The sequence below is a fragment of the Protobothrops mucrosquamatus genome, unplaced genomic scaffold (genome assembly GCF_001527695.2).
Source record: "Protobothrops mucrosquamatus isolate PMUCROS unplaced genomic scaffold, P.Mucros_1.0 scaffold768, whole genome shotgun sequence".
Classification (NCBI taxonomy): Eukaryota; Metazoa; Chordata; class Lepidosauria; order Squamata; family Viperidae; genus Protobothrops; species Protobothrops mucrosquamatus.
The window spans coordinates 518471-541506 of NW_015387036.1; the positions used below are offsets into that span (position 1 = coordinate 518471).

Below are 23036 nucleotides of genomic sequence, written 5' to 3' on the forward strand. Positions count from 1 at the left end.
GTTCCAGAAGCTTCTCCTAGGGCAAAGTTTTCTGGGTTTCATCTCCTTAACCTCCTCCCTCCCTCCCCCTACCCGAATCTCTTTTGCAGTTACGGGATGCGTTTCATTGCCAAAGTCTTGAAGGACTCGCTGCACGAGAAGTTTCCGGATGCCAGCGAGGATGAGCTTCTGAAGGTGAGGAGCCGGATTAGAGGGTCGTCCTGACCCTGGTGGTGGTGGTGGTGGTGGTGGTGGGGCGTTCTGCAGCTTCTGCTTCTGCCTGCCTGCCTCCTCCTGCTGGGCTTCTCCTCTGAATAGGCTGTCAGCCAAAGCTTACGCCAGCTCTTCCTTCTTTTCTTAAAAGAGAGAGAGTGTCAGGTAAGAAATGTTTCCAGAAACAGCCTTTGGTAGCTGCTAAAAGCGCCAGCGGGTGACCTCTTCCTCCTCAAATGCTCTCCGTTGCAGGAAAGGGGGCCCCACTTGGCAGGGGGGCCCTTGCAGGCCCTGAATTGGAGCACGGCTCGGCGGGGACTGTGTGACACGTCATACCTGGCAGTTTCTCTTGAAGGATAGAAGACCCTGTGCCTCTTCCTATGAAAGACTGAATGCTGTTTTCTTCTCTTTTTCTAGCTCTGTGCTTTCCCACACTGAGGCATCGAATCTAGGCTTTCTCTGCAGGTGAATTAACTTTTTTTGAGAGTTCTGACAGGCAGGCCAGAAGGAGATCTCCCCACAGAGTAGCTGGCTAGCGACAGAGCTATTCCACCGGCAGCTGAGATATAGTGTGGCAGACAGTGCCGGGCTGTGTGAGAGAGCCGAGTCCCCCTTTGGGAGCAGCTCCCCGGTTCTGATTCAGAAGTGGCTGGGCTTCCCTGAGGCCTTTCCCCTTCCCCGGTCGGCAGGCCGGCCGACCATCGTTGCTGCCCTTGCTGGAGAAGGGTCGGGGCCTCTGGAAAGCGGGCAAAATGCTTCCTTCCTTTAGCTCAGCGGTTCCTTCTGGGATCGTCGTTATCTAAAGTCCTGAAGGCGAGAAGAGAAGACGGCCCAGAGGAAATAGGCCTTTTCTTCTGGCTGCCTCTGTCTTGAAAAATAAAGCTGAAAAAGCCACAACAAACAGGACAGCTGTGCTCCTCAATGCATCCTGGCACATTTTCGGATGTATTGGTTTAATAAGGCTTAAAACGTCTGCGTGCCTCTCAAACCACCTTTCTCTGTACAATTACCTCACTTCTAGCTAACCCTAGGACAAATAGTGACATATATCAGGAAGAATACATGGGTACATCTGTCAGTCACTGAATCTCCAAGATAGGAAGGCTAAAGACTAGTTATAGCTCAGGGTTGAACTGCGTAGTCCTTGGTGCTTTCTGAGCTGGGTTTTTTTTCCTGCAGATGTTTCCTTACCCAACTAAGTACTGTCATCAGGGCTAGCAGAGAGTGGAGTTTGCTCTCATGTTACATACTAGTGGCTTGCCCCGTCAGCATTGCTGGAAATGGTCTTGGTGGTTCCTTGGGCTGTTGTTTACTGTTAGCTTGTTTGAGTTGGTAGTTCCTTGATTGGAGTATTGTTTGTTTCTTGAGTGTTGGTCTTGACAGGGCAAGCCACCAAAATATACATTGAAAGCAAACCCCACTCCTACTAGTACAGATGGTTCTACCTAGTTTGGTAATGAAAGGTCTGCAAGAAAACAAGCCAGCTCAGAGAGCACCAATGACTCCACAATATTTGGATTATCCTGTGACCGAGTAGAGCTCAGTTTCAGTTGCAATGTGATCATGATCCTGCTTTTGCTTTCTCTGCAGCTGAAAAGGGATTTCCCAACTTGTATCTAGTTACGTTTAAGAGGAGGCGCGGTTGACTCTCTGCCACAAGTGTTTGCAATTTTCTTTTTCTTCTAAGATCTGGAGTCTCCCTTGCCTATCTGTGCAACTTAGCAACTTAGTATGGGGAACAGAAGTAGGAAAGGCTCTGGGGGGAGAGCCGAGGGCCGCAGGGAACCTACCTGGCATCTCCTCTCTGTTTCCAGATTGTTGGCAACCTTCTGTACTATCGCTACATGAACCCGGCCATTGTGGCCCCGGATGCCTTTGACATCATTGATCTCTCAGCTGGAGGACAGTTGACCACCGACCAGCGGAGGAACTTGGGTTCCATTGCAAAAATGTTGCAACACGCAGCCTCCAATAAGATGTTCATGGGAGACAACGCGCATCTCGCCCTGATCAATGAGTTCCTGTCTCAGTCCTATCAGAAATTCAGGTAGGGAATTCTAACCAGCGGGCGAGTTGTATGGGGAGGGCGGGAGAGCGGATTATGCTCAGGGATGCCCTAACACTCGTAGTTCATGACGGAAAGAAAGCAGGAGAATCCATCCCCTCAAGCCACCTGTCCTCAAACACTACAAACACCCCAAGCTGTTCTTGGTGTGTGGAATGCAGCTTTGATTATCCGCAGGACCAAAACAAAATCTTGTGTTGTTTGGCAGATGCATTTTATTAAAATATTTTACAGTGTTTAGTTTAAAAGAGAATAATGCACAAGAGTGCAATGTGAACATTGCTCCATTTTTTCACTGTTTCCCAGAGTTTTGTAGATATTTTTGTACATTTGGGGAATGTTCAGTTTGACAGAACACAGAACTTTTTCTTTCACCTTTATTAAGTTTATTTCCTTGGTTGCACGAAATGTCAATCTCTGGAGTGCAGTAATATTAAACCGATATTAACTTGATTGCCTAGGAAGAAGATTCCAATAAGATTTTGAAATCAGTGATGCCTGCCTAGCTGTCTGTTGTTTTACAATTGCTGAGTGCCCGGCCCTTTAGTCAAAGACAGATGAGCTCAATCCCATTGGGAAAAAACAAGAGGCCCAATATCGGGTTTTGTCTCTGAAAGAATCTAGAAGCTCTCTAGTCTTTTGCCAACATCAGTCATGGCACTCACCCAAGGAAGAGAGTAGAAATAGAGGCACCTGGTGGGAGCCTGATAGGAGTTCAGTCTCATGTGAAGTTCTGCTTATGATGGCCTGATTGTTGTTAGCTGCCCGGATTTATAAGTTTGCTCTCATACCCTGTAAGTCGCTTAAATTAATAAACGTGCGCACTCTTCACATTCTTTATGCCTTTTAGTGTGCAGCAGCACAGCCGGTCTCCTCTGGTCAAGACTAAATGTGTTATCCTACAGTCTGTATTTGGGATTTGTTCTTGCAGGCTAAGTCCTAGTCAATAGTGCAGTGCAGGATGGGATTGAACTGACTTTGTTTTTCTTTAAAGACGCTTTTTCCAGGCTGCTTGTGAGGTCCCAGAACTGCAAGAGAAGTTTAATGTTGATGAATATTCTGACTTAGTGACACTCACAAAGCCAGTGATTTATATTTCTATTGGAGAAATCATCAATACACACACAGTAAGTCTTGCATGTTGATTTGTGGTGCTGTGTGCCAATAGCATTCAAGCCTTTAAGCTCTGACAGTGGCCAGATTGCATGCTCTGTGCAAGAGCCTTGCAACCCTTTTTCCCTTCCCAAAAGGTTTGAAAACCATATAAAGAAGCTTTCTCTCTTCTACCCAAATCAGCTGCTCCTGGATCATCAGGATGCAATTGCCCCAGAGCACAATGATCCTATACACGAGCTTCTGGATGACCTGGGTGAAGTTTCTACCATTGAATCTCTGATTGGTGAGCTTTTCTGATTTATTAGGCCCTGGGCGCCCGAGAGTGGCTTATCTGCTTATCCCCAACCATTTTTGCCCTCCCAACACAGGCCAGCAGCACTGTCATCTTGTGGGATCTCAGAAACATGACTTTTTTGCACCCCCACCTTCTGGAACAACAGCCTCCCCTCCCCCCAAATAAGGGACTAGAGCCCACTTTCCTGGGGTTCTGGAAAGCTTTGAAAACCTGGCTTTGGTCCCAGGCCTGGGTTGATGTTTTTGTTTTTTTCTCCCCATTAAATTATTTTCGACTTAGCTGTCTATGTGATTCAATGTTTTTAGCTGCTTTTATGTTCTCCCTACTTTTGTACACTGTCCAGAGACCACTGGAATTGGGCAGGCAATACATTTAAATAAATAATAACCTGTCACACAACACCCTAGGCTTAACAATTTTTAGTGAGAAAGACAAAAGTTTGGATAGTGGATGTGACAGTGCCTGGAGACAACAGAAGAGAAGAGAAAGGGCTGGAGAAAATAAGAAAATATAAAGACCTGCAAATAGAAGTGGAGTGACTGTGGCAGAAGAAAGCAAAGATGTTATCAGTAGCAATAGGAGCCTTAGATGCAATCTCAAAACAACTGGAGCACCAGTTGAACATCATCGGCATTGACAAAATCACAAATCAGTCAACTGCAAAAGACAGCTTTGCTTGGAACAGCTTACATCCTAAAACAATACTTTTAACACCAACAAACTACAGCATCTATCTATGTCAGGTCCTTGGGACAGATCCAATAGGTGGATAAAAATGCCAGATCCAGTCTAAATATCTGGCTGACTGTCCAATAACCCGTAAAACTGACTCACTGGAACATCCGTAGAAATTACCGTGTGGGAGCAGTGAAAAATTGGTGGGAACATAGAGTTGAAAACGAGCAGGTTAAATTATTGTGGGATTTCCAGATACCCATTGATAAAGTCTTGGCTCATAACGCACCGGATTTAACTGTGATTGAACAAAAGAGAGTGTGGATAATTGATGTGGCAATATGAAAGGATAATAGAACAGAAGACAAAGAATTGGAAAGGACGACAAAGTATCACGCTCTGAAAATCAAAGTTGAAAGTTTGGGAACTAAATTGACCATGATAGTCCCAATGGTTGTGGGTACACTGGGTGCCATGCCCAAAAAATCTTGGACAGCACTTTGAAAATCTGCACGTTGGTTGGCAACATTTCCATCTGTCCATTGCAAAATGTCCCTGTTTGGCTCCATCCCTGTGCTATGCTGATACATTGGCTGAATATCTGAGCCTGGAGCTTTCTTCCATGATGCTCAGGCTGCCCACGGGGGTGGCTTCTTTCTGAGGAGTTGCCAGAGCTTCTGGGGCCGACCCCTGGCCAAGGAAAAGGAGAAGATAATCCTCTTATTTTTCCACTTCAGATATTGAATGAATTCTGGACACTAATGAATGAAAATAAAAGGCTCAATGGAGTTCTCTCTCTCTCTCTTTCTCTCTCTCAAGCTGGAGGTTAGGCCCCTTGTAGCTTGTCCTTTAGAAAACTGCTGGAGATGTTTATTTAAATTTTTATAGATTGTTTGATGCTTTTGAAGACTTTTTTGGGTTCTTATAACTGCATAGATATAATGTTTCTAATTTACTATAATGGACTTTAAACGTTATCCATTTCTTCATTGGACTGTTAGAAAGTTTCCTAAACCTGGGAGGGCTTTTGCTATGGGGAATTGCTTTAAATATAGCTGTATTTTAGCCATCTTAAAGTCTTCTGTTTAGCCATTTTATAGTCTTCTGTTTCGCCATTAGAGGACTATAAAGGAAGGGTACCTGCTCTTTCTCTTGCAGGAGAAGGATGTAACGTGAATGATCCCACTAAAGAGATGCTTGCCAAAACTGAGGTTTCTCTCACTTTGACAAACAAGTTTGACGTTCCCGGCGATGAGAATGCTGAGATGGATGCCAAGACGATCCTGCTGAAGTAAGTGAAGGCGAGGAAGGTCACTTCCTTATAATCGGCCCGGAGCAGGCCTGCCAAATCGGCAGTGAGGGTCTGCTGTCTTTCAGCGTTGGCACTGCCTTCCCTGCACAGAGAGGCAGAGAGACCCAGCTGTTGGTGAACGTGGCATGTCTAAATAAAGGGGGTAGAGGGAGGTGAGGGCAAATACGATGCCACGAAGAAGATTTGCAGTATTGGAACTGATCCCTGAGCAACAGAGCTGTTGCATGTTCCTCCAATTGTGCTACACCCTGTACAAGGGTTGCAGCCATGATGGATTGTGTACAGGCTGTGCAAGGCTAGCTTGAAAAGCAGACACCAGAAGGGAGGAGCCCTGTTTTAGGGCTTTGCAGGCATTTGAAATCATTGCTTTCTAAAGATGGAACAGATATAGACTTTGGGTTTAAAGCCAGGGTCCTTCCAGCTATCTTTCGGTCTTTTTATTTTCTTCACCCCTTAGTAAACCAAGGAATTAATTGGGATAACCAACCAAAGAAAGGCCAAACTGCGGCATTTGTATCCCCACAGCAGTTCCATGGGTCAGCCAGGCACCATTTTTGCCAGAACCTCAAACGACCCCTGGACACGATCCTGATCCATTAGGTGCCTGAGCAGGCCGAAATGTGTGTCCGCTTCTGTTGCAGAGGTTCAGAATAGCCATGGTCCACCCTTGACATCTATCTGGCAGAATGGACGTAGACATAAATAGTTTATCATGCTTTCTTTTTCTTTCCTAGCACCAAACGCTTAATTGTGGATGTAATCCGTTTCCAGCCAGGAGAAACGTTAACAGAGATCCTTGAAATTCCGGCTGCTGCTGAGCAGGTATGAAAGATACTTTACTCTCCACGGCTCCATAGCTACAAGTAATGGTAAGGAATTGTTGTGCCAGTTCTGAAGTAGTGGCTCATGGCGGGCCAAGGACACGATGAGAAATTGTGATTTACAAATGACATATTGACCCTTTTCCAGGAAGTTGAGCACCAAAGGGCCATGCAGAGACGGGCTATTCGGGATGCTAAAACCCCTGACAAAATGAAGAAATCAAAGTCAATCAAGGAGGATAATAACTTGAGTCTTCAAGAGAAGAAAGACAAAATTAAATCAGGGCTGAAGAAGCTGACCGAACTGGGCATGGCAAACCCAAAGAATAGATACCAGGATTTGATCAATGACATTGCAAAGGTAGTTTTTTGTGGGAAGCTGGAGAAGTGGGAACCAGGAGGAACAAGAGAATGGTTGCGTAAACAGGTGTTTGGGGAAAGGGGGAATGGTCTGTTGTGTGACACAGAAGGGCTGCGTGTACTCATCCCAAAGGAATCTCTGGTCCACCATGTTCAGATGATGCCCAGGTTTTTTAGTGGTATCTCAGATCTTCGAGTCAAAGCCTGGTTTTCATATATTCCTCTCCTGGTTTAGGATATCCGGAATCAACGTCGCTATCGCCAGAGGAGAAAAGCGGAGCTGGTCAAGCTTCAGCAGACCTATAGTGCACTTAATTCCAAGGCTACTTTCTATGAAGAGCAAGTGGATTACTATAAGAGCTACATCAAAACGTGCTTGGATAATTTGGCCAGCAAGGGCAAGTGAGTGCCATCTCCCAAGATTTTGCAATTTATCTTTTGTCACAGAAATTATTGAAAAGGGACCGATAGTAGTTGTGATAGAAAATATTTAAATACAGAAATTTTGGGGAGGAGAAATAGAATCCTTTTTTCAGGAATGACAATAACTTTGGGGCCAGGTCCGTTTCAGCTCAGAGCAAGTAAGTTAAAAGTGTCACAGATACTGCTGGACTTCCCTCAACCAGATTCTGATGTTACTTACTTTAGGGTCTCAAAAAAGCCACGGGAGATGAAAGGAAAAAAGAGCAAGAAGATTTTTCTGAAATACACAGCAGCCCGACTCCATGAAAAGGGAGTTTTGCTAGAGATTGAAGATTTGCAAGCCAGCCAGTGAGTATTTCTGTACCAAAAAAAGCCATGTGGGAATCATTAAACCTGGCACGTGGCATCGCGTTTGCAACAGGAGAAAGTAGAGATGTTTATCAAATGTTTCTGCCCTTATCATTCTCCGCCGTCACAAGGGGGACTCTGTTATGTGGAAAAGACATACACATCCTTGTTGCAGATTTGGGACAGGCTATTGATTTCCCAGGTTGCACTTTTGAGCTTATAGCAAAGAATCTCGCTGTATCGTTTAGCCACTGGTTTGCACTTCGTACCCAAATTCAGCTTGTTATCCATAAATAATACTTCCTATTGTCCTTGTAAGCAGCAGCAGTTGTTATCTCAAATCTGGCTCTCAATACAGTAGTGGCCAAAATTGTGGAAACGTTTTGGGGAAAAAAAGTGTAGAGTAGAAATGCCACCTTTGGTTAAGTTTCCACCAATTTTTCTTCTAATTTCTTTATAACTGTAGCCCTGTTAACTTAATAATACTATTTTACATCGCTTTCTGGGCGACCGGTCAACACTTTGCACCATTACTTTAATTTTATTACGTTTTACAAGCTCACTAAATAAAAGAACACAAAAAAACCTCCAACCAACTTGATAGCCATCACATAACACACTGACACATGTCCTCCTCTCAGCTTCAATACCTGACATCAATAACTGAATCCTACTGTGATCTGATTGGCTCATTGCCAAAACAAGATGACACCTGATTGGCTCTCTAAACACTCATGCTCATTGGCTACAGTCAGATGAAGGAAAGCTACCTGAGATCAACCTAAGCAAGTTGTGCTTCCTTTTTCTGGTTATTTGGCCTGCCATGCCTCCACCAGCGGCCACTTTTAATTTCTGTTTTTTGTTTATCAAAATAAGAAAATGGGGGAAATGGTTTTGATTGAAAAGTGATTTAGCTGACATCTGTGGCAAGCCAATTCATCCCTTATGTCTTTATCTGTTGAAACTTGTAAATTGTATTTTGTTTTTATCTATAGCTATGATAATATTTCTGTTAATATGAATCACATGATGTCTCTTTTGTGTATCCAACTGAATAGGTTTAAAAATGTGATATTTGAAATTGGCCCAACAGATGAAGTCGGAGACTTCGAAGTAAAAGCCAAGTTCATGGGAGTTCAGATGGAGACATTTATGTTACATTATCAGGTATGAACTTTACCCATGAGTGCTCTTCAAGTGACCCTGTAGGGAAGATGTTAACTTTGCAAACATTTACTGGCAGAGATTTTTAAAAGATAAAATCTGGCTGAAGAAGAGAATGACTGGGTTGAGGTAGTCAGGCAAAAGTGGAAAAAATATAATACAATGATAAAACATCTAAGCCTTGTATTTAAAAGGTATTGTTGACAAATCATAGATCTCTTCTATGTGATGTGAATTAAATAAGTAGTATATGTTAAGTATTCCTATATTTTGTTCTGGTACCAAAAGCTCTCAAACAATCTATCAGCATCTTGGGGTTTCTATAAGAAAGAGGGCTCCCCTCCTGTTCTGCTAGTGATATCATGTGCTGAATTGCCAACCCAGCTGGAAAATGCTTCTTTCAGACTGGAAGATCAGGCCTATTCTTCATTGGCTACAGTGAAATATTCTCATTATGCATTTGTAATTTTGAAAAGACATTTAATACCAGAGGGGAAATGTGTTGGGTCTTTAGATAGATAAGTACTAGGATTATAAGAAATTGCATTTGGGTACATGTCTTTAATATTTCTGCAGACAAAAGGCAGACCATAAGGATGGGTGATATAGTTGGGGGGATGCAGGAGGCTTGTCCGCTGTTGGTAGCTATTCCTTTAAATAAGTTCTAATAAAACAGGTAAATAAAACAAATGTAGAAAATTTGGTTGAGAACTTTAAATCCAGAAAATACCTGTTACTTACTACTTGTCATTATTTTTGTCAGATTGAGGTTTGGATACATTAGGGTTCCTATTATCCTGAATTCTTGGCAGAGCCTTGACATAGCTCTATTTCTCCCTCCCTCTCTCCCTCTCTCAGGATCTGCTGCAACTGCAGTATGAAGGTGTAGCTGTAATGAAGTTATTTGACCGAGCAAAAGTGAATGTTAACCTGCTTATTTTCCTTTTGAACAAGAAATTCTATGGGAAGTAAGTCCCATTCCTGGAAAATATCTAAAGGCAACTTCTTTCCCTGTGGGCGCATGGTTAAACCCTGCATAGGACCTCTGTCCTCAGTATGGAATATCCAGCTACTGGCATCTCATTCCAACATTGCTATACACATTTCTTGCATATTGTTTCCTAAATACTTGCTAAACGGTCACAATTAATTAAACCATTGTTAACACCTTTTCTTGTCTCTGAATATTTGTTCCAGGTTAAAAAACAAAAACAAACTAGAGGTCCAAAAAAAGTCCTAGTGTGCTAAGCAAACAACTGAAGCAGGATGAAGAGAAATGTCACTTATTACCAATATAAGAAATATATATTCTTATATATATTCAGAAATATTCACATTTTCCACTTCACTGGGCCCCTCCAAGAATGAAAGCAAGCCATAAGGGGGGGCGGGGGGGGGCGCTTCCGTCTTTGTGTGTTGTGTGTTCAACCACACTGCCATCTCAGCCGAGCCAAAGCCCGCCCGAGGACAGCATGGCTCGGCTCGGCGGGCGACTCAGTTGGCAGGCTAAGCCCAGGAGCCGAAGAGGGCGGCTTTCTACTCAGGCGGGCGCGGGGGTTTCTTTGCGGGGGGGCAGTTTTGTACCCTGGGCCCACCCCAACGACCCCCGAAGCTGAAGCCGGGCAGGGGCCGGCGCGGAGCGGGACTGGGACACGCGGGGCGAAAGGCGGCTCGGGTGACGTCGCGCTCCGCATCCCGGCGAGGCTTCCCGGAACCAGCCGTCCGGCTTCCAGCCAGATCCCCGCTGGGCGTTTCCGCAGTCACGTCGGAGCAGCCCCCCCCTCCGGCGGACTACCGCTCCCGGCATGCCCCGGGGCCGTGGGCGGGGCTCCTTGCGCAGGCGCGCCGCTTCTCCTCTTGCCATAATGCGGCGGCGGCGGCGAAGGGAGGGGGAGGCCGAGTCGCTCCTAAATGGCGCCCAAGCAAGACCCGAAGCCTAAATTCCAAGAGGGTGAGAGGCGGCGCGGCCCGGCGGGGGTGGGCTCCCCCCTCGGCCGCGGGAGGGGCGGGCAGCCGGCTCTCCCTCCCCCCTCCTTCCCTCCCTCCCTCCCTCCGCGGCTCCCGCGCCGGCCCGGCCCGGCCACTAACGCCCGTTTCCGCGCAGGTGAGCGGGTGCTGTGCTTCCACGGGCCTCTCCTGTACGAAGCCAAGGTACGTGGCGGCCCTTCGCGCTCACCCCGATGGGGGACCGCCAGGCGGCCCCGGGCTGCAGGCTGGCCCGGGCGCGGAAGGAGGCCGAGGGCCCGCCTGGCGGCCGCCCCCCTGACGCCTCTCCTCCCCGCAGTGCGTGAAGGTGGCCATCAAGGACAAGCAGGTGAAGTACTTCATCCACTACAGCGGCTGGAACAAGAAGTGAGTCCCCCCCTCGCGGCGCCTGCCGGGCCTCGGCTGCGGTCCCCCCACCCCACCCCGCCTTGGGCTCCGGGGCGCCTCCCCGCCCGCCCGCCTGCCCCGCTTTATCTCCGATGTCGCCCCGAGCAGGTAGGACGGAGGAAGCCGGGAGGACCTCCGGAGTCGCTCAGGAGGGCTCTGCAGGCCCTGGGAGGCCGAGGAAAGCCCCCCCACCCGGTGACCGTCTGCAGGGCGCCCCCTTGTCCCCCCCTGGACCGGAGGGGGACAATTCGCCCCCCTTCCCCTCCCCCCTTTGGGTGCAGGAGCCCTTTAGGTCCGGCTCCTTGCACCCCCTTCGCCCCTCTCTCCCCCCCAAGATCTCCAGCCCTTCCCCCTTTCATTCTGTGCCCTTCTTGCTCTCCTCTGTGCAGGCTCGCTTGATTGAGATTTCCCACTCCTGAAATTTGGGGCTTGGAACTGTTCTAGAAGTGATTTGTCCAATTCAAAACATTGTACTAGAGCTTCCCTTCCCTTGGTGAAAAATAGAATGTGAACTCACCAGACTGTACAAATGAGTTACAGCTAATCCTCAACCTACATCCACAAGGGAGGGGGATCAGAATTTCCATTGCTAAGAAAAGTATTTGTTTAAAAGAGCCACACCTGATTTTACAAACTTTTTTTTTTGCCGTAATTGCTAAGCAAATCATTGCCGCTGTTTAAATCACAGTTATTAAGCAAATCTGGCTTCCTCCATTGTCCTTGCTTGTCAGAAGCTGGCTGGGAAGGTCTCTAAAGGTGATCACACAACCACGGGATGTTGCAACTGTTGTGAATATATGCCAGTTGCCAAGCGGCTGAATTTTGATCACATGACTGGGGATGCTACAATAGGCATGTGTGAGGATTGATTGTAAGTCACTTTTTTCAGTGCTATTGTAACTGAACGGTCACTAAACAAATTATGGTAAGTCAAGGATTACCTATAATTTGGTTCTGATTTAGGTATTAGGGTTATTCTAGCCACTGTATCCTTAGCTGTTGCCCCATTTGGGTTGCCAGAAATAAAGGTAGCAGCCCCTGCCCTTTTAATGAACTTACAGCCTCCTTGTTAGGTGGTCCAAAAGCTGTCCCGTTTTCTTTCAGCTGGGATGAATGGGTTCCAGAAAGCAGAGTCCTCAAATACGTCGACACCAATCTGCAGAAGCAGAAAGAACTTCAAAAGGCCAATCAGTAAGTATTATTTAATAGAACCATTTCCACGGACCCCAGCAATTTTGCTGACAGGTGATAGGCATGACTGAGGCTTAATAAGAGGCACTCAACAACAGGAGGTTCGGTTCCCCCAGTTGAAAATAGTAAAGGATCAATATTCTCACCCAGTCCAAATATGCTGTTTATGGTGTGCTAATTAAAGCTTTTGTTCTTCGGTTGTCAGCAGCTAATAGCCGACTGCAGAGGTGTGGCCGGTCTTTCCCCTGCCAGTTTAGAGGGCTTTCCTTGGATCGAACAGAGAGACCGGTGTGTCTCCGTGATCCACAAGGCACCCCTCCTCCTTCATTGCCTCTTTGGGGCAACTTTAGGCCCTTTTCAGGACCCCCAGCAGGGCAAAATTGGGCGCGAAAGGCAGAGCTCTGCCTTCCTGCATCCCGTCTCGCCACGATGCAAAGCCAGAAGTGCCCACTTTATAAGAATTTGGTAAGACCACACTTGGAATACTGTATCCAGTTTTGGTCACCACAATATAAAAATATGTTGAGACTCTGGAAAGAGTGCAAAGAGGAGCAACAAAGATGATTAGGGGGTTGGAGGCTTGAGCAGAGGGTTGGACTAGAAGACCTCCAAGGTCCCTTCCAACTCTGATGATGTTCTATGGTGTATGGATTGAGGCTTTTAAAATATTTTAATGTATAAAAGCATTTAAGCTATAGCAGTTCTGTACTTTATATACCTTATTTTTAATCCCTTTTCTACAAAATCTAGCCGTGAAGATGTGAATTTCCAAGGAATCCCCTGGCAAAAACACTCCCTCACATTTTTGTTGAACGCTGCCAATAGTTTCTCAGCTTTTTGAGTTTATGATGATTTGTTAGATGCTAACAATGTGTTTTTAAGGAGGTGAACTGCCCAGGATGCACCACTCTTGACAGCCAAATTGCAATCCTTATCCCAGTGCACTATTTGCACCTTTAGGGAGATGTACCTGTGTGTTTAATTAAAACGTCTTTGCTTCCTTCCTTTGAAAGGGAACAGTATGCAGAAGGAAAGATGAGAGGGGTTGCTCCAGGCAAGAAAACGTCTGGACTCCAGCAGAAAAATGTTGAAGTGTAAGAAACTATTTTTTAAAAATGTTTTTTTTCTTTGAACTCTTGCATCTAGGAGATCATAATCATATATTCAGATCTTAAAGTGGCACCATCATGTGAAATATTGTATTAGAAAATACAACTCTTATCCCTCTGTTCTGAAACTATTGCTCTTTAAAAGATTGTTAGATGACCATAAAGGGACCCCTTCCAAACCTCTTTGCTGTTACAGTTTTGTTTAGCTCTATGGAACTCAGAGTAACGTGTAGATTTTATGTGGAAGAATTTCATTACCACATTATAAGCCACATAAAATTTTGCATTGAGCTACAACCTGCCATCGTTTGGGGCTTGGATCCCAACAACTTTTAATGTTTTAGGTAGTTTAGACAATTTAGCTGTTGGAATAATGCTAAACATTTTTCGGGGCTGGCAAGTCTTGTTGCCTTGTTGACTCTGGCACCATTTTTTCCGGCTGTCCTAAGTTCTCTTAACGGTTCCGTGGGCTGGCTCTGATGCTTTCTCCTTAACTCTGAATCCCTGTTGTGCCTAGATTTTTCAGACGAGATGGAGGGCATACGGTTTGCAGTTTGGAAACCCCTGCAATATCGACACGGTGAGTCAAGGATGGATTGTCACATAAAGATCTGCAGCCTGAAATCCAGATTTCCTTGCTTCTTTAGATTTTCTTTGCAGTTTAGTTAAAAAAAATTCTCTCTCTCTGAAATACGATGAATTTCTTAAAAAGTCACGGCACATAGGTAGTCCCTGACTTAACAACCATTCGTTTACTGACCATTCAAACTCATAATGGCACTGAAAAAAGTGACTTATAACCATTTTTCACACTTATGATTGTTGCAGCATCCCCAGGGTCACGTGATCAAAATTTGGACCCTTGGCAACTGGCATATATTTATGACAGTTGCGGTGTCCCAAGATTATGTGATCACTTTTTGGGGAAGCTAGATTCATTTAACAGCTGTGGCAAGAAACTTTGTAAAATTAGGTAAAATTCACTTAACTGTCTTGTTTAGCAATGGAAACTTTGGGTTCAATTTGATCATAAGTAGAGGACTGCCTGTATTAATCCTTGAATTTTACTCACCAGAGAAGATACTGTTGGAATTCAGGATTTATAATGACTCAAAAGTGTTTTCCGTGAGTTTTTCCCCCCCTTAGGTAATCAATGAATTGTCCCCTTTTAAGCTGATAAACTTCAATTAATTCTAGATCTGCAAATTTGATTGGAACAATATTCAGATGTTGCTCTACAATGGAGTAACAACCCCCAGACTGAGTGGGAGTCCAATTTGTGCTGCGGGTATAAAATATTGATGAAGTTAGGAAAAACAGCAAGCTATTCCATCAGCCGGCATAATCAAGAAATTCAGTTACTGCTATGCAAAATAATAACCTGATCAAACTGTATTTAACATCCTTAAGTGTTTCTAATCTTGCTGGTATATGATTCGGAGTTTTCATTAATTGGTGAAAGAACTATTAGGCTGGAATAGAATGAAAGCTGCTGCCACAGAGTACTCTCAAGTTGCTATTAATATTTGCTTTGAGTCTAGAACTGTAGATGAAGGCCTGACAAATGAGGAAAATACACTATCTTTGTAGATTAGCTGGTTAAATCTTGTATTTCATCTAGTAGTAGTAAGAATTCATCTTCAAACATTAGTTGTGCAAAATTTATCCTTTTAAAATGTGGGCTTTGGAAAGCTGCATTTCAATTAATTCTTAGAACTGTTAAGAGTTAGTTAAACTGATTGATACTGATTGGATGAAGAGTTGTGGGAAAACAAGAAGTAGTAAAGTCAGTGGAACTGCTTTGCACAGTAACAGGTCTCTTTTTCTCTTTGGCAGGAAGACCAAAAAGAACAAACAGAAAAGTAAGAATTATTTTATGACGCTCTTGAATATTTTAATCAACATCCCAAGGCATAGAGGAGAGATTTTAAAAATGTGGAAGTAACTTAACTTGCCTATCAAAATAATTCTCAGATTAAACTCAGTGCAGAGACATCATGCATATTTGCTACAGAGAGAATATTAATTTGTTAGATTAATATCCTGTCTTTCCTATAGGACAGTGATGGCGAACCTTTTAGAGACCGAGTGCCCAAACTGAAACCCCAAACCCACTTATACATCGTCGGGTGCCGGGTGGGTGTGGCCCATTGGCTAGATGTGGCCCATTGGGTGGGTGTGGCCCATTGGGTGGGCATGGCTGCGGTGGTAACGGCAGACTGGGTGGGACTAAAAAGTTCAATCAATCAATTCCAACTTTGCAAGATCTTTTTTTTTCCATGAGAAGTTGAAATTGACTGATTGATTGAACCTCTTTTTTTGCACATGGCGGCGAAGGCCTAAAGCGAAAAGGTTTTATAAAACCCAGCTGAAGGCCTAGGACTGGGGCGACGGCGTGCGTGCCCACAGAGAGGGCTCTGAGTGCCGCCTCTGGCACCCGTGCCATAGGTTTGCCACCACTGCTATAGGAGCTCATGGTGCCAAATATAATATTTTCTCCTCCATTTGCTCTTTAAGTTCCTCGACATCCCCCCACTCTCCTGCCAAGATAATTATCATTTTGGATTCTCGCTTGGTGGAAGGGGCCCTCAGGTCACACGATAGTGGGAAGGGGCTCCCAGGGTGCACTTTTTGCATTTCTGTGTTAGGCCTCCTAGCAATGCAGGTGCTCCTTGGCTTAGATGAAACCAATGATGTTCCACACCATGGCTCAAAGTGATGTGGTTGCAAAGCCTGCCTGCATTGTTCAGCAATAGCACTCCCTGCAGTCTGATTGCTGCTGTTAACTGAATCCCCCAGTTGTTAGGTGCAACAACTTCCTGCTAGCTACCTGCAACCAAAGTCAGTGGGGAAGATGGTAGGAAATTGGCCTGTAGACAGGCAAGTGAGTGGGGAGCAGAGTGGTGTGTGTGTGTGCGCGCACAAGAGTCATGAGATGCAGAGATGCAAGAAAGGGTTGGGGAAGGAGTGTGTGAGAAGTGTGCTGGGCAGGTCAACAGTAAATATATTTACTTCTTCTGTTAAAATTTTTGGCAAAAAGGCCTGTAGGCATTCTATTTGATCGTAACATAGCAGAGGTATTGTTTCATATATACAGTAGCGGCCAAAATTGTGGAAACCTTTTGGGTTTATTTTTGAGGTTTGATGGCTAATAACACCACTTTTGTTTGGAGTAGTACCATAAAATTATATATCAATGGAAAGATAATTTAATCAAGAATGTAATGCAACAATGTTTGTTCAATTATCTGTACTGCATTCTATGAAAAGGTATAGCCAAATAACCAGAAAAAGGAAGCACAACTTGCTTAGGTTGATCTCAGGTAAGCTCCTTCATCTGACTGTAGCCAATGAGCATGAGTGTTTAGAGAGCCAATCAGGTGTCATCTTGTTTTGGCAATGAGCCAATCAGATCACAGTAGGATTCAGTTATTGATGTCATGTATTGAAGCTGAGAGGAAGACATTTGTCAGTGTGTTATGTGATGGCTATCAAGTTGGTTGGAGGTTTTTTTGTGTTCTTTCATTTAGTGAGCTTGTAAAACGTAATAAAATTAAAATAATGGTGCAAAGTGTTGACCGGTCGCCCAGAAAGCGATGTAAAATAGTATTATTAAGTTAACAGGGCTACAGTTATAAAGAAATTAGAAGAAAAATGGGTGGAAACTTAACCAAAGGTGGCATTTCTACTCTACACTTTTCCCAAAAGGTTTCCACAATTTTGGCCACTACTGTATAAGAGAAAGTTGAGAGAATTGCCTGATATGGTTGGGATGAAAAGATTTCCTGGTTCAGTTGACCCAGACCTTGCATCATTTAAAAACACTTTTGCAGTTGTTCTTAACAATATTGAATAATGGAGCAAAAAAAACCTGTTTTGTACGGAGGTTTTGTTGGTAATTGTTTAAAGGCATTGCATAATGGGAAAGCCTTTTATCTCGGTGACATTTGTCACTGCTCTAAAGCAGCATGTAAGAAATGCAGTTTTTGAAAATGCTTAGCTTTAAAAACCACCTTAATCCTTCTGCTTTTCTCCTTAGCTCCAGGAATTGGTGAGGGAAGCAGCTCTAGTGAAAACCCTCAGCCTCCCAGGAAGAAAAGAGCACGAGTAGACCCTACAGTGGAAAGTGTACGTATTTTCACTTGGGCGGTTTTCCCGGGAGGCAGCCAGGCCCAGCTGTCTTCGCCTCTGCTTTGGGAGCCCTGGAGGAAGTTTCAGGGGCGTCACCCAGGCTCCCCTTATTCAGTGCTTTGCCATTTTGTTCTTTCAGCTGTGGTGCTCCAAACTAAGTGCCAGAAAAGACGTATGGCAAATTGTTGAGCTCTCAGATCACCTCTTGGGACCAGAGTAGGCAACCTTGGCTCTTTTATGACTCGTGGACTTCAACTCCCAGAATTCCTCAGCCAGCCATGCTGAGGAGAAAGGGAGAGGTTTCCAAGCTGAGCCATGCTGGCTCAGGAATTCTGGGAGTTGAAGTCCACGAGTCATAAAAGAGCCAAGGTTGCCTACCCCTGTTGGGGGAACTCCAAGAAATGTGTAGCTTGATTCCTTCTTCTGTTGGTTGCTGGTGGGTTCTTGATGGATTTTGTACCCTGTTATTGTTTGCATATTAGCAGAGACAATTCTTGTACTTCTGAAAAAGACGTTCATTTGTAAACCTTGTGCATTGATCCTTGGCTGCCCTTCTAGGTCCAAGGCAGCGCGTGGCCCTTCCTGTTTGGTTGCTTAATTTTGGAAGGTTTGTTTGTACCCTGAGTCCCAAAGGTGCTTTTATTTTAAAGGCAACTGGACTTTCTGATTTTTCTTCGCCACATTTCACTACTCATGCAAGAAGCTTCTTCAGCTCTAAGTAATAAGAAGAAGCTTCTTGTATGAGAAGAAAAATGTCTCAAAAGAAAAGTCAGAAAAGAAAATCCAGTTGCCTTTAAAACAAAAGCACCTTTGAGACCTGGATGAGAATGAGAGCCTCCGCAGATGTTTTGTAGACAGAGTTGCACCCAACTCAGATTTTAGTATCCCAGCATTTAAAGCTTGAATTTCTGTTTCTTCAGGAAGAAACGTTTATGAACAGAGTTGAAGTAAAGGTAAAAATACCAGAAGAGCTGAAACCATGGCTTGTAGATGACTGGGATTTGATTACACGCCAAAAGCAGGTAAGTTTGAAGTCATGCCTTTAATTAGCTGGCTCCTTCAAAGAGTTTCAGCTTAGGGATGGGCATTAATGTTTTAAATGTCTTGCAATCCTGAGTCAGCCTTCTGGGCTGATGGATGGGCATTTTTTCTCAGCCTCTGATGTTTCTGACTTTTTTTCTCAGCTCTTCTACCTTCCAGCCAAGAAGAATGTTGACTCGATTTTAGAGGACTATGCAAACTACAAGAAGTCCCGAGGAAACACAGATAACAAGTGAGGAAACAGAGACTGAGCAGTTAGTTGGTTGGTCCTGAAAGGCAGGGCAGCCAGCTGCTGACCACAAGCCCAAGTCCTGGCCCAGCTCTTGGAAAGGAGGCTGGGTGGGGAGAAGCTTTCTTCTTGCTTTGGGGAAGCAACAAAGGGAGGCTGTTTAAAGGCACACACTCTCAAAAGTCCTGGGACTAGCTCAGATTAGATATGGGTGGGATGCTTTGCTACCCTGCAGGCCACCGTACAACCCATTTTAGTCTCCTCCCTGCTAAATGCAGAGCAGCAGTGGCAGCCCGGGTCGTCAATCTAGTGAACTGCTGACTCTGAGGACAAACTTGTTCTCTGGGATCTGTTCATGGAAACTGTTACAGAGCTGCTTACTTCTGGCAGATCCAAGGCTCTTCCTTCATGGGGAATCAAGCTAGGCTAGGGCAGACTGCTTCCATCCACAGGAGGCTGCTGAATGGAAGATCTCCCTGGACCCAGTTTTGCCAGCTGTCTGTGTGCCCAGAGCCCTTTAACCTCCCTTGGATCTCCCTTCCTTCCAAGTGCAAATGCTTTTTGAAGTTTTGCTGCTAGTCAACTGTAATGCTTAACTGTAATGAGATTGAGGACACTGAGGAACGGACCCCCTGTCTCTTGAATGGCGCATCTTTTTCACCTCTCCCCAGCGCCTCTGACAAAAGCCCAGAGGTGTCCTCTCCCTACATGGGCCTGAAGCTCTCCACACCTCAAAAAACCCAAATGCTGTGCTACCCAGCCCTGTTCCCAACATCCTTATAAAAGGAGGCTGGTCTTGGCATTGTCCTCGTGTGGCTTGCAGCAGTGCCACTCCTGCCCACAAGCCACTGAGCTTATCCTTTGGGCCCACCTTTTGGGGCTCAGGAAAGCTGTGTCCTTTTCACGGTCTCTTACCACATCTTTGTTGTTGTTGTTGTTCTGGCTGTGCATCAGAGAATATGCTGTGAATGAAGTTGTGGCAGGCATCAAAGAATACTTCAACGTTATGCTGGGGACCCAACTGTTGTATAAATTTGAGCGACCACAATACGCAGAAATCTTAGCGGATCATCCAGATGCACCCATGTCCCAGGTCTACGGAGCACCGCACCTCCTCCGGCTGTTCGGTACGGATCATACTTTGCGCACAAGGTGCATCAACCGAAAGACCTTTAGGAGAAATCTGCTCTGGCCAGGGCATGTTTTCCCATGTGCCACTGCCTCTGTCGGGATCTTCCTTCTTCCTGTTGGCTTTCCTTTTAGGCCTCCTTTAAAGCTGTTCGTGCGTAAAGGATCACTCTGTGTGAGGCCAGTGGAAGGACTGGGGTAGCAAAATTGGGATGATCAGATAATCCTGAGGGGGGCTATTTCCTGATCAAGGTGACTGTAAGATTTCTTCATTCCTCTAGATCAGGGGTGTCAAACTTGCCACGTATTGTGACTTTTTTCCCCTTGCCAGATTTGGGGTGGGCGTAGCTTCCGCGTTACGCACACGGTCCGCAGGCCGGCAGTTTGACCCCCCTGCTCTAGATGGAAAACCAAAGAAGGCTCCTTTTCTATTGCCTAAGAAGTTCTGACTTCTGCTAATGACTCCTCGTTGCTTTCCCCTAATTTCTTCCATTTTTTTCTTACCCTCAGAAAATAGATGGGTAGAAGATAGATAGTGTAGGTAGTTGGCATAGATAGTGCTGTGGGCCTGGGTGCAGATACTTTGCACGACTGAGATGCTAAGGAGTATTTTTTTTTTATCGCTCAAAGCACTTTTGGAAGAAAAGTTCCTAATCTCATCTCCAGGCAGCTTCCATCCAGCTGGCAGTTGTAGAAAGTTGGAGGCAGTTCTGTAAGAGGGGCGCGACTGGGAGGCTGGGGACGTGAGAAAGAAGGAAGTGGTTGGGAGACGGCTGCTCTCTCGCACAGCATCCCTGGCCTTCCCAGCTGAACTTCTGCCAAGAACTCTGCTGTTTTCCTTGATGCATTTTTGTCTTTTCATTTGTGTTTGAAACAGTCAGGATTGGAGCAATGCTTGCTTACACACCTCTTGATGAGAAGAGCTTGGCCTTGCTGTTGAACTATTTGCACGACTTCCTAAAGTACGTATAAAGATTACCTTTAACCTTTCAAGAGCGATGTATGTTTGTCAAGACCTCATGGTTTGCTGGCTCACATTTAAGCGATTCTCCACTAGGACACCGAGATCCCTCTCATAGTCACTCCTGTTGAGTTGGGTACCATCTGTGCATTTAGGTTTTCCTGCCTAAGTGCAGGATCTTGCTTTTCTCACCCTTGAACTGCATCTTGTTGGAGAGGGACCAGTGTTCAAATCTGTCAAGATCCTGCTGAATCTTGAGTCCAGCTTCCACAGTGTTGCCAATTCCCCCCCCCGCTTGATGTCATCAGCAGATTTGATGAGTTTCCCTTCTATTCCCTCATCTAGATCATTTATCATTGAGGTACCCTACTGCATCTCCCAAAGGTGCTTTTTCAAAAGGGAACAGGCCTTTCTTGGTTTTTTCTTTGAAAAAGTTTCACTTCTCATCCAAGAAGCTTCTTCAGTTCTGACTGAATGGTGGGGAATAGAAGGATTTATATTCTTTGCAGTCATCTGTCAGCACTTAAAGTTGTTGAGGCCACTTGGGGGTTTATCTGTACCCTCAGGATCATCTGAATCAGAATGCAAATGGGTATGGAACTCCTTGGGACTGCTGAAAGGGCAGTCATAGAAGATGGGTGTTGTCATTTTGCACTCTGATTAGTGCAAAATTTTAGAATTAGAACACCAGAGTTGGAAGGGACCTTGTAGGTCATCTAGTCCAACCCTCTGCCCAAGTAGGAGACGCTGCCCCATTTCTGACAGATGGCAGTCCGGTCTCTTCTCGAAAGCCTCCAGTGATGAAACTCCCACAACATCTGAAGGTAGCTTCTGTTCCACTGGTTGATTGTTCTCACTGTCAGGAAATTTCTCCTTATCTCTAGGTTGAATCTCTACTTAATTAGTTTCCATCCTCTGGCCTTCGGGTGCTTTGGAAAATAGGTTGACCGTCTCCTCTCTGTGACAGCCCCTCAGATATTGGAACACTGCTATCATGTCTCCCCTGGTCCTTCTCTTCACTAGACCAGCCATGCCCAGTTCCTGTAACCGTTCCTTATATGTTTTAGCCTCCAGTCCCCTAATCATCTTTGTTGCACCTCTCAGTTCTCTCAGTTCTGGTCTCAGTTCTCTCAGAAGGAGGGGCAGTGATGTGGGACAGCAGTGACCCAGGTACAAGCTGGGTGGATGATGAAATGCTGAGTAGGGTTGCTGTGAAGGTGATGTGAGGGGCCAGGTCCCCAAGGCCGGGCCTCTTTGACGTCAGGGTTAGATTCACACCTGGGCTTTTCCTTCCTTCGCAGGTATTTAGCAAAGAATTCCTCAGCACTGTTCAGCGCAAGCGACTACGAGGTGGCCCCTCCAGAATATCACCGGAAAGCCGTGTGAGTTGCTGTAACAGCGCACAGGAGATGGCGAGTTATCAGAAGAGATCTTTGGGTCTCTGCAGCTGCCCACCCAGTTCCACATTTGTCTACAGTCCCTTCCTTGCACAAATGGCAAAAGTGTTTATGTCTTCAGTTGGAACTGCCACCAGCTGAGTCCCAAGGGTGTTTCTTCAGTTCAGAAGGAAGGCCGGCCGGCTCCAGGGGTGCTTCAGTGCAGCGCTTTGATTATGGAACGTCACTGGAAATGCACGGTGGTTTCATAGCCTGAACTCCTGCATGCTTCTTGGTCCGTTTTCTTTGGAGCAAAGCCTGACCTGCTGCTGACGGTTTGGTGCCGTGTTGTCATCCTTTCCCACAAACAAACTGGCTGCCAGTATTGGGGGGGGGGATCAAGCACAGATGGGGGGGGGGAGGGAAGGGTCCTTGTGTGCTTTCTTGGTGTTGGGAGGGTAAAATGTTGTGAACGTGTCTGTTCTTTCAATAGCTGAAAAATTGTGGGATTAGTAGGTGGGGTTGAATGCACCTTCTAGCATAGGAGGAATTTACCATGCTTCTCCCTGGTGTGGTGATAATGGTATTCTCTGCAGGAGAGAGGTACAAGCCTCCAAATAAAGTTTTCTACTTCAGCTGTTAAAGGCTTAAATCTTTCTGCAAACCACTTTTGTTTTTAAATGTTGAAGGGTAACTGATTCTTGCCATAGTTTGATGCTAAATAAT

At 45.3% G+C, this 23036-nt stretch overlaps 2 protein-coding genes across 2 annotated transcripts in view; both read left to right on the plus strand.

Moving 5' to 3' along the window:
- IQGAP1 (IQ motif containing GTPase activating protein 1) overlaps window positions 1–9941 on the plus strand; it is a 33161-nt gene extending 23220 nt beyond the window's left edge. The window contains exons 28-38 of the mRNA XM_015818599.1: window positions 90–174; window positions 2007–2239; window positions 3252–3384; window positions 3554–3656; window positions 5502–5634; window positions 6390–6477; window positions 6625–6837; window positions 7072–7238; window positions 7485–7607; window positions 8666–8774; window positions 9630–9941. Coding sequence (XP_015674085.1) covers window positions 90–174; window positions 2007–2239; window positions 3252–3384; window positions 3554–3656; window positions 5502–5634; window positions 6390–6477; window positions 6625–6837; window positions 7072–7238; window positions 7485–7607; window positions 8666–8774; window positions 9630–9743 — 1501 coding nt within the window. The 3' untranslated portion in view covers window positions 9744–9941. The remainder of the gene's footprint in view (window positions 1–89; window positions 175–2006; window positions 2240–3251; window positions 3385–3553; window positions 3657–5501; window positions 5635–6389; window positions 6478–6624; window positions 6838–7071; window positions 7239–7484; window positions 7608–8665; window positions 8775–9629) is intronic.
- A 711-nt stretch (window positions 9942–10652) lies between these two features.
- On the plus strand, window positions 10653–22701 carry MORF4L1 (mortality factor 4 like 1). Its single transcript, XM_015818616.1, has 13 exons — window positions 10653–10722; window positions 10876–10922; window positions 11056–11123; window positions 12249–12335; window positions 13349–13429; window positions 13962–14024; window positions 15281–15306; window positions 17484–17572; window positions 18496–18597; window positions 18760–18848; window positions 19800–19972; window positions 20851–20935; window positions 22236–22701. Exons 1-13 carry the CDS (start codon window positions 10683–10685, stop codon window positions 22318–22320), a joined length of 1035 nt encoding a protein of 344 aa, XP_015674102.1. The 5' UTR covers window positions 10653–10682; the 3' UTR covers window positions 22321–22701.
- Window positions 22702–23036: the final 335 nt, after the last annotated feature.